This window comes from Echinops telfairi, unplaced genomic scaffold, assembly GCF_000313985.2.
Source record: "Echinops telfairi isolate 266 unplaced genomic scaffold, ASM31398v2 ScPeMD7_3533;HRSCAF=4204_1, whole genome shotgun sequence".
NCBI classification, from domain to species: Eukaryota; Metazoa; Chordata; class Mammalia; order Afrosoricida; family Tenrecidae; genus Echinops; species Echinops telfairi.
The window spans coordinates 21,642,199-21,652,702 of NW_022107432.1; the positions used below are offsets into that span (position 1 = coordinate 21,642,199).

General features: G+C 43.0%; 1 protein-coding gene and 1 non-coding gene across 2 annotated transcripts in view; both read right to left on the reverse strand.

The window, feature by feature from the left end:
• CDC5L (cell division cycle 5 like) overlaps positions 1–8,703 on the reverse strand; it is a 50,089-nt gene extending 41,386 nt beyond the window's left edge. The window contains exons 1-4 of the mRNA XM_030886907.2: positions 8,604–8,703; positions 6,723–6,884; positions 4,204–4,331; positions 2,386–2,485 (exon numbers count right to left, since the gene is read on the reverse strand). Coding sequence (XP_030742767.2) covers positions 2,386–2,485; positions 4,204–4,331; positions 6,723–6,884; positions 8,604–8,683 — 470 coding nt within the window. The 5' untranslated portion in view covers positions 8,684–8,703. The remainder of the gene's footprint in view (positions 1–2,385; positions 2,486–4,203; positions 4,332–6,722; positions 6,885–8,603) is intronic.
• On the reverse strand, positions 613–801 carry LOC115871206. The gene has a single exon (XR_004047160.1). It is a non-coding gene; the product is annotated as a U2 spliceosomal RNA (small nuclear RNA).
• Positions 8,704–10,504: the final 1,801 nt, after the last annotated feature.

Consider the following 10,504-nt stretch of genomic DNA (forward strand, 5'->3'; position numbering starts at 1 on the left):
AAAAAAAATGTCTTTAATTTAACAAGAGGGGGGGCATGGGATAGGAGTATCACAGTATATTTGAATTAGCAGGAATATTAGAAAACTGGAAAAATAGAAGAGAGAGATTAAGCATCCCAATGAACAGAGAGAAAACAGAAAAAGAATTATGAGCCCAATCACAAGAGAAAGGTGAGACACCATTCAGTAGGATAACGCATACATAATGGTTTATCAGGAGAGCAAAGAGGCGGGTTGAAAACATAATGCCTGAAAAGTTCCCAAACTTACTGAAAAAAACATTCACTTACATTTCCTGGAAGCTCAATGAACGCCAAGTAAGACAAACACCGAGAACACAGACAGACACAGCATAAAAATGCTGGAAGCCAAAGACAAGAAGAAAAAACCTTGAAAGCTTCAAAAAGAAGACAATCAAGTCAAAGGGAATGCAAGTAAACTTGATAGCGAACTTCCCAGCAAAGCAGTACATACAGCATGGTTCGATGTTACATAGCACTAGCATTTGTATGAAGACATGCACATATATTAAGTACCAGGCTTAGAAGTATATATTTCAAAATGTCACGGTAACTTCATTTTCAAATAAAGGAAATAAGGACTTCGAATTGCATCAGAAAACCTTTACAACATACCTGTAATGGGATAGAAAGACCATGTCCTAACTATAACGCCAACCAGGCCCCAAAATGAACACACACTAACAATGGAATGAGACGCATTCCTTTTTTTACGTATCAGATATTAAACTGACAAGAACAGATACTACACTCGATCTTAGCCAAAAGGCCAAGACGTATTCTTTTATAATAAAAGTTAATAAATATGAAATTTAGCATTAAATGTTGTAGCCATTATCACATCTACACCTTGTACAGCCAATCTTCCCAACTATAAGATGTATGTACACCACTTTTGAAGATGGGTATGCTAAATCAAGCTACAAAAAAAAAACACCAGACACACTTGGAGATTTTTCACATACACACTTACCATATCCTTGGTTCTAGTCTATGTGATTAAAAGACTCTTAAAAATTTGGTCCCCAAAACCATCATGAACAAAAATAAAAAAGTAACCTTTTCAACCTGAATCACACATTGTTATCGTTGTTAGGTGACGCCTTTTTTTTAAGCTGTAATTTTTATGGCCACTACCAGGTTGTCATGAGTTGGAATCAACTTAACAGAAGTGAATTTGCAGTTTGGTTTAACCTGTACGGGAGACCACCAAGTATTCCTACAGCTGAGCTGCTGGCTGGGTTTAAAACACCAACCTCTGGGTTAGCAGCTTAATATTTAACAGTTGTTCCACAAGAGCTACCCACTGCCAGCAAGTCAACTGCGACTCACAACAAGTCTATAGGGCAGAGTAGAACAGTCCCATAGGGTTTCCAAGATTGTCCGTCTGCAAGGAAGAAGGCCATGATATCTTTTTCTCACCAAGCAGCTGGCAGGCTTGAACTGCCCAACTTTTCATTAGCAGTGAGTGCTTTAACCACTGTACCACCATGGCTCTGAGCCACTAGAGCCACTGACCCTTACACAGTAAATACAGTAGAATAGAATGATGGCTGAGACTGGGTGGAACTTGATTTGTTTACTGTCCCAATACTGGTCACCTTCCCATCCATAAGCACCTACTCCAGGTTCTGCCACCAACATCCCCAGGCAAGAACAAATGCTCCGTGCTGGGATCTAGCACATTACTGGGAAAATCATCAATGTCATGCTTATTGTCGGGGCAAGATGCATATCCCAGCCTGGGGACCACAAATGGTGTCCAGAGCCTCAATCTCAAAATCTAATTGCACAACAGGCTTCAGGACCACCATGGATCAACTCATCAAAGGAGGAAGAAAACAACAGAAGCGTGGAGAAAGCGTTGGATAAAGGGTATGTACACATTTTCACAGTCTTTTATGATGAAAATCGTTGAATTTCTATGGGAGCCTACAGTTTAGTTCGAGGTTCATTAACTCCCTATGTTCAGGTGAGTTTCCCAGTGCCCACCCAACACCCATAGCATAGTAACTCAAGGATAATAACTAGCTGACAGACATATAAGTCACCCCATCTCATGTGTCCTCTAGCCACCTGACTCCTTGGCTGACTCCCTGCTGTGCCTACTGTACAAGCCCAACACATCTGATATTACTTCTGGAACATCTTACAAGATAAAAAGGAAATCATTTTTTCTCTAACTATTCTGGAATGATTAGAGGGGAAAACTTTTCAAATATTTTTCAAAGCAATAAAGCTAAGGATTATACACCAAATGAGAAGTGTGCGACTGCTGCTTAACCAACAGGGTTGAGAAATCATGAAACCCAGCGGCTAAGGGTGCATGGACTGAATATTAAACTACGGACAGGGACAGCCGTACCTTGCTTCTTCCAACTGTTTCTCTCTTGCTTTCCTCTTGGCCTTCTTTCCCTGAGTATTAGCCAGGCGGGCTCTCGCTTCAGAAAGCATCTCAAGTTCATCTGAAAATATAGACCAAAATAAATGTTCTCCAACAGAATCAAAGAGTAATGAGTAAACTAAGTAACTGTAGACATTTTTCCTATACTGTTAAAACACAGCTCAAGGCACTAACAATCGCTAGACTACCCTACTGGTAAAGACAAGAAGGACCATTACTGTGATATGGGGACAAATGGGAACAGCTTCGGCCTAAGAGTCGAGAGGAAGAAAGCCAGGTTAAAAAGCAGGCCCACTCGATACCAGGAGGGTGGAGGGAAGGTGAGGGAGAAAGGGGGAACAGATGACAAGGTCTACCTATGGCCTCCTCCCTGGGGGACGGACAGCGGAGAAGTGGGTAAGGGAGACGTCGGATGGGGTAAGATATGATAAAATAATAATTTATAAAGTATCAGGGGTTCAAGGGCAGGGGGAGGGGCAAGAGAGGGAGAAAAATGAGGAGCTGACACCAAGGGCTCGGGTGGAAAGCGGGTGTTGTGAGAATGATGAAGTCCACACATGTACTAATGTGCTGGACACAAATGATGATATGTATGGATTGTGATGAGTTGTATGAGCCCCTAATCAAATGATTATTTAATTTTAAAAAAAGCAGGCCCACTACTTACAACCATGTTCTCTCCATGGGTCATTTACCCACCCTGTCCCAGTTTCATCATTCACAGAATAGGAATAACAAGTCCTACTGCACAGGACTGCTGAAAGGAGCCAAGTAAAATTTAATCTCTACTGGAATTTAAATATGTAAACAAATGACAAGGTATATAAAGTACAAATAACAAATAGTGAGTTGCTAAACTAATGGTCCTCGTTCATTATCCACAACTACATGGAGACTGCACAAACTGAAATATCCTAACACTTATGATCTAATTAGGAGGGAACAACTAGTTTTCATTCAATTGCATCTTTTCTTCTCAAAACTAGGTCTCTTCCATATACTTTCCAGGTTCTCTAGGGAAAATTTTCTTTGGCCAATTCCCATGTAAGACGGAGCCAAGGGATCTCATGAGAAGAACTTTTAAAAACTAAAATTCCAGGATGGCCCTCCAGACTACTGACCCGGTCTCTCCAGGGAAGCAGTGCGCTCTGTAATCTTTAGAGTTCCCCGAGAGACCACCATGCAGCCAGCCCAGCTCTAAGGAAGCCACTACCTTTAAGCATTCCACTTTAAAAACCAAGAAACAGTGACCCTTTGAAGAACAGTAGACATTATTATCTCCATCTGGCACGCCAGGGAATCAAAGCTCAGAGATTATAGCTTCTGCCTATGGTTATAACTAATGGGCAGCAGACCTGCATTTAAAATCCAGTTCCTGTGGGTCTCGATTCAGTGCCTCATGGAATCATCCTAAGTTTTTTCACAGGGCTACAGGGCTGCCTGCTCACACAGATGAATGACCTGCCTCAAGTCAGACAGGTAGTCACTAAGGAGACTGGGACCCGATGTCTTGAGTGCTTGCTTCTCTCTGTACAGTGGGAATGAGAAGACAGGACCTTCAAGAGTCCACAACTAGTTGTCTACCACTGCTGAATCTAGAACATGAACAGAGGACACAAAACAAACTGACACTGTCCAAAAACACTAACTACAAAAAAGAAGTCGGTCATGTATGGAAAGAGAATTAGAACCACAACGACTGACAAAACGGAGGGTCTACAAAGAGAGGGGAACGTAGAAGTGATGAACAGTGGAGAAGACGAGCTCCATCACACTCACCCTCATCCATGTCAATCGGGTCGGGCCGCGCTGGTTTGGTTTCTGGATTTGGGTCTATTTCTCCAGGTTTAAGTTTCCGTAGATCATCTGTTGTTTCCTCCTCATTGTCTCTCTGAGCAGCTTTATCCCTAGAAGAGAGGCCAGATGAGTGCGCCACATTACTGCACGGCTTAGTCTAACAAATACCCGAGTTCCAGGTATTATATTAATGAGAGGCGACATTAAGATTCTCTCAAGTTTCAGGGAGTGTTTCCCTTCACCATGAAATTGGGTACAAGGAGCGCCGTAATCGCAAATGCAGCAAAGTCAAACAAATGTGTAAGACTATTAGCAAAGAATCAAAATGTTCCAATTCCATTCTCAGCAGAGTAACTAGGGGCGATTTTAATTTCCCTTTTACTAGTTTGTCCCCAAATTGTCTGTGATGAACACCTTTTATTAAACTGATCTTTTAGAAAGTATTTACAGAAGACGATCACCTCATGTGCATTTGAAAGTTGCTCAGTAAGGCAGACTAGAGAAGAACTGAAGCATTTGATGGTGCTTGCTTAGAGCCACAACCAATGCTCATGGAAGCAGCAATCTAAGTAAGGCAGACTAGAGAAGAACTGAAGCATTTGATGGTGCTTGCTTAGAGCCACAACCAATGCTCATGGAAGCAGCAATCTAAGTAAGGCAGACTAGAGAAGAACTGAAGCATTTGATGGTGCTTGCTTAGAGCCACAACCAATGCTCATGGAAGCAGCAATCTAGACCAAGCGTTCAAACAATGATGTTACTTTGAGCACCAAGATACGCCTGATCCAACCCATTGTATTTTCAATCGCTTCATATCCATGTGAAAGTTGGACTGGACAATGAATAAGGGGGGAGTGGGGGGGGTTGACGCATTATAACCAAGGTGTTGGCAGAGAATACTGAAAGTACCAGACTGCCAAAAGAACAAACAAATCTGTCTTGGGAGAAAGACGGGGTTTTCTACTCCCATAGAGAATCTCTTGAAACTGGTTGTGGTAGCAATTGTACAATACTGCTTAATGAGAATGAACTATGGAATGGTATGATGTCTGGATTAGTTACTAATAAAATGGTTGGGGGGGTGGGGGGGTGGAGAGTTAGTCTCAAAAGCTCACCAGGACAGTTCTGCCCTGTCTCATAAGGTCACTAAGAATCGGCACTGACTCAAATGACAGGGAATTTGGTTTTTTGAGTCTCAGAAATACAGCCAGAATGCTCTAGAGCAGTGGTTCTCAACCTTCCTCATGCCGATACCCTTTCATACAGTGCCTCATGTGGTGGAGACCCCAACCATATCATTTTTGTTGCTACCTCATCACTGTCATTTTGCTACTGCTATGAATCATAAAGTAAATATCTGATATGCAGGATGTATTTTCATTGTTATAAATTGAACATCATTAAAGCATAATGATGAATCACAAAAACAATATGTAATTACATATTGTGAAATATTTCTAAAAAAAAATTTTCTGATGACAAATAAATGAAACTTTGTCTTGAAGCATGGTGTAGCATGGGTAACAGTCTTCACACCGGTTAGTCGTATGTGGGTGTACCTGCATGTGGGCGCTGTCTTCTGATGGTCTTAGACGATCCCTGTGAAAGGGTCGTTCGACCCCCAAAGGGGTCACAACCCACAGGTTGAGAACCGCTGCCCTAAAGGCCAGCCTTGTCTCACGTACTTTCGGCATGTTATTAGAAGAGACCAATCCCTGGAAAAGGACACGGTGCTTGGGAAAGTGGAGAAGCAGTGAAAAAAGGAAGGCCCTCAGCCAGATGGACTGACCCAGGGCTGCAAGGCGACGTTCCATTCTGCGCACAGATGGCTGCTATGCGGCACGACGGACTCAAGGGCACCCAACAGCAGCAGCAGCAAGCTGGCTGCCAGAAGACATACATCTGGCTCGGAAAAAACACAGCCAGATCGCTCCTGGAAGCAAGGGTGGCGGCCCACGTCTCATGGACTCTGGACATGTTACAGGAAAAACAGTCCCTGGAGAAGGGCATCCTGCTTGGTAAAGGAATGGGTACGAAAAAAAAAAACTTTTCACAGGGTGGACTGACCCAGTATCTGCCAACAATGGATTTAAACACAGAAACGATGTGAGGTAGCAAGGACCAGAAGTACATGGAGCCACTGAGTCAGAACCACAGCACAGGTGACTGAGAGGAAATCATCTCATAGCTTTAGCTGCTTCGGTTGTCACTCCGATCTGCAGAAATCCCCAAACTATTTGGTCTATTTGGTCAAACGATTCCCTTTTTCAGGAAGAAAATTACTCAGTGCCACCCTGGTGATTAAAAATTTCTGTACTATAGCCCAAAACTAGGATAACATGTAGGAATCTGCTTTTGCAGCCCCCTTGATCAGTCCGGCACCCCCTAGATGACAGTATCGCGCAGTATCGGGAAAGACTGGTCTAAAGACAGGAAATACTAGATATTCAGCCCCCTTCAGATGATACACATTTTTATGCTGCTTTTAGAGATCCACTTACAAAAGAAATTCATAGTGTTCCAAGCACTGGGCAGCTGTTCTTCCAATGATTGGAGCAATGGTCCTCCACTGAGTCGGCATCAACTTAGCCAAGTGCAAGAGTTTTTCCTCCTCTTCTCTCGACCATTCCGTTTTCTTGATGCTTGGATCCAGCCATTCATACCTATTATGAAGATACCACTTTATACATTAATCCATCACCTAGCCTGAATCCTACTCATGCACCTGAAGACAATGGCATCCAATATCTGAAAATACAGGCTAACTACTTCCTCAGGTGGGGGCACTATTCTTCACAGCAGCTTCACTGTCTGGTTCAACTCTTCTCTCTATAAACCTAATCTCACCAAACGCCACTTTCTTTTAATTATGAAGATGCAACTTCAGTGAAACATGATCCCATGCCTTCTTTTCAACTGTCAACAGTTTTCCTTTATTTTACACTTTTATTAGAGGCTTTGAAATTATTGGAAGTTGTTTGGAAATAACTCAATCACTTACCTGAGAGTGTTTCTAGTTTCTAGCATTTTCTCACACTTTGGCTTGATTCTCTTATCTAATTTCTTTAAGCATTTGCCTTAGATTCAGGGCATGCTTTCCCAGGTCAAAGAAACCTTTTGCCTAACATTTTAAAGGCAAATAGGAGCAGAGGGGAGTGGATAGCATTGATGACTCTAAAACCCCACGCAATGGAACTGAACAACCAAACTATATGGGAAGGGCAGTGATATAGTGGAATGAGTAAGATGTCAATAAAAATATTATATAATTTTAAAAGGCAAACATTTTTCAATTTAAGTAAAGCTACTATGTCACCCTGTGTTTCCTAACGCCCTACCCACTCACCTGTCCTGCCAGTCTACTTAGATGGATGAGGAGCAGGCAAACTGGATGTGGTTCCTACCAAACACTGATCAAAAGTTTAGCTCCCTAAGAGAAGCAGAAATCAGAACCCCATCTTCCATTTGGGGGTCCACTCTCTACATTCCGGCCCCTCACTCTCCCAGGTGCCTAGGAAATTAGGCCATTCTTGTCTTATCCAAAATATATTGCTAGTACCACAGTCAAGACTGGCACTAGACCACTCATGGCAGGAACCAACGTGGTCAGTAGTGGCTTAATGACCCCACTCCCTGTGATTTGAAAGGGGACACCACAGGTGCAGTGCTGGCTGGGGATATGCTTTGGAGGTGACAAATACACAGTACTGCAATTGTCATATGAAGAAACAGCTATGATGAGCTAGCAAAGGAAGAGAAGAAAAACACAACAAAAAGTCAACTAATAGTCTATCTTTGGGTAAGTTCTAAGCAACAAGTTACACATTTTTTAAACATGATCCACTTATGAGCTGACCTATGAGGAGATTTTATCTTGTTAAAAGCACTCTCAAGCACATTTAATGCATTTAAATGTCCCATATCTACCATGTGTTAGAGCCAACCATCATCATCCCCAAAGGGGCAGATAGAGGGGACTAAAAAAAACGATCCCTAAGATCAAAGGAGCCCTGATGAAACAGTGGGCTGCATTGAGCTCTAACCACAAGGTCAGTGATTTGAATTCACAAGTACTCTTCAGGAGAACAATGAGGCTTTCTGCTCCCATATAGATTTAAACTGTCAGAATCCCAAAGCAGTTCTGCTCTATGAGTCAGAATCAACACGCTGGCAGTAAGTTGTGTGTGTGTGTGTGTGTGTGTGTGTGTCCTCAGAAATAATAAAGGAAGCAAGTTAAAACTAAATCTAAAATTCAGTTTCCCAACTCTTACTCTACATTGTTACATGATGATGCCTGCATGCTCTGATAAGGTTCAGAGAAGTGCATCTTTCCTCATGACATTGAAGGTCATTTTGTTTTCCATTCATTAGCTGATACGTACCATCTGGCTTTGCACTGTTTTGCTGATTTTCTATGCAGCAGTGAGGCAATCCTAGACCACTGATTTTTTCCATATTTCATTACTGCTGCTTTCAGAATTTCATCCTAAAAAAAAAAAATCAAAAGAAATAGCACACATTTAATCACAAAACTCCAAATGAAGAGACAAAATTTAACTCTGACAAAGCTGCTGGCAGAAATTCAAGGAAAAGAAACACATGCTGCACACCCACAAATCTGAGGGTGGCGGTGGGAGTGGGGGGGATAGTTCAAACATCTCATTTTCTATGATGATAACAGGAGGGCAGAATCAGCAAAATGCACAAAAATAAGGACAAATCATCAGGAGATAATCCCAATCTCCCTCCCATCCCCATAACTTAGGAGTGACAAGTCCAATCTGAGACTCTCCTTGGCAGATTAAAAGAATAGGTACAGAATGAGAATGTCATTCTCCTCACATATTCATTCATTCCAAAGACTCTTCCTCAGCACTATCTTACACTAGTGGTTGTGTGTGTGTTCGGCAGGGTGGGGGATGAAAGGGGAGATGGATTGTCTATATAGACCTCCTAGGCCTTAAGAAGCAAGTCAAGACCCCAATGAACCATTCTCCACCAATCCAGGTTTCCCCATGACATTTCCTCCTCAGTCCATTACATCTCACCATGATTCAAGAATCCCTGCTCAAGTCTAACCTAAAAATTACGTATGCCACCCCTAACACACTGTCAATACTCTCTCCAACCTCCCCCAATCTTTAGATACTATTTCAATAGGGTGCCCATCCCAATATGGAATTCACCGATCCCAGGGCAGCCTGGTGAGGTAAGCCTAAGGTTCCAGGAATGATGAAGCTCAGAATGAATGTACTCGGGCATTTTACTTCCAGGGTTTTCTCCACGTTGAATTTAAGCTACATGCCTGGTACCTGAGCCACCTCACTGAGCCTCCTCCTCATTGTCAAAGACAAAAGTCTGCAGGGCCTCCTGTTTTGACTTGACTGGATAGGAGCCCTGGTGGTGTACTGAGTTACATGTTGGGCTGCTGACATGGCCGGTAGTTCGAATCCAGAAGACACTTCTCAGGAGAAAACGGCTTACTGCTCCAGAAAGACTTACATATGTATGTATTCATTCATTCACGTCTCTCCCTTAGAACTCATCTCCAATTTACAGCTGACTTGAAGCACCTATTGAAGGTCAAAGATTACAGCCTTTGCTACGGATCATACCTCAACATACACCAAAATCCTCATAACTGGGGATAAACAACATAGTAAAAGCAGAACATAGTGAAGATGTCAAGGACGTCAAGGTATTCGGATCCAGTCAGTGCTCACAGATTCAGCAGTCAAGAAACTGCTACATATAAAGGACCACTTTCAAGTGTTAAGAAGCAAAGAAGTTGCTTTGAGGCCTAAGGTGTGCTGACCCAAACCGTGATCTATTCAACCCCCTCACAGGCGTGCAAAAGCTGGCCAAGTCCCCAAGGAAGACCAAAGATGTGACCTGCTTGAATTACGGTATTTGGCGGAAAATAATGACCACAGCACGGAGTGCCAGAAAGGACAAACCAGTCTGTCTTGGAAGAAGTACAGCCAGAATGCTCCATCGCGGGCAAGGATGGCGAGACTTCGTGTCACATACTTTGGACATGATCTTTAAAAGGGGGCGGGGGGCGGGAAAGGGGGAGACAAGCCCCTGGAGAAGTAACTCATGCTTGGTTAAAGCAGAGGGGCAGCAAACAAACAAAAAAAGGAAGACCCTCTTTTGGGTGGACAGGCGCAGTGGCTACAGCACGGTCTCTAACCTAGCAAGGGGCTGAGAGGCTAGCGAGCCAGCACTGCGCCGGACATTGTCGGTGGTACACGGCGTGGCTGGAGCTGGAAGCGACCAAACG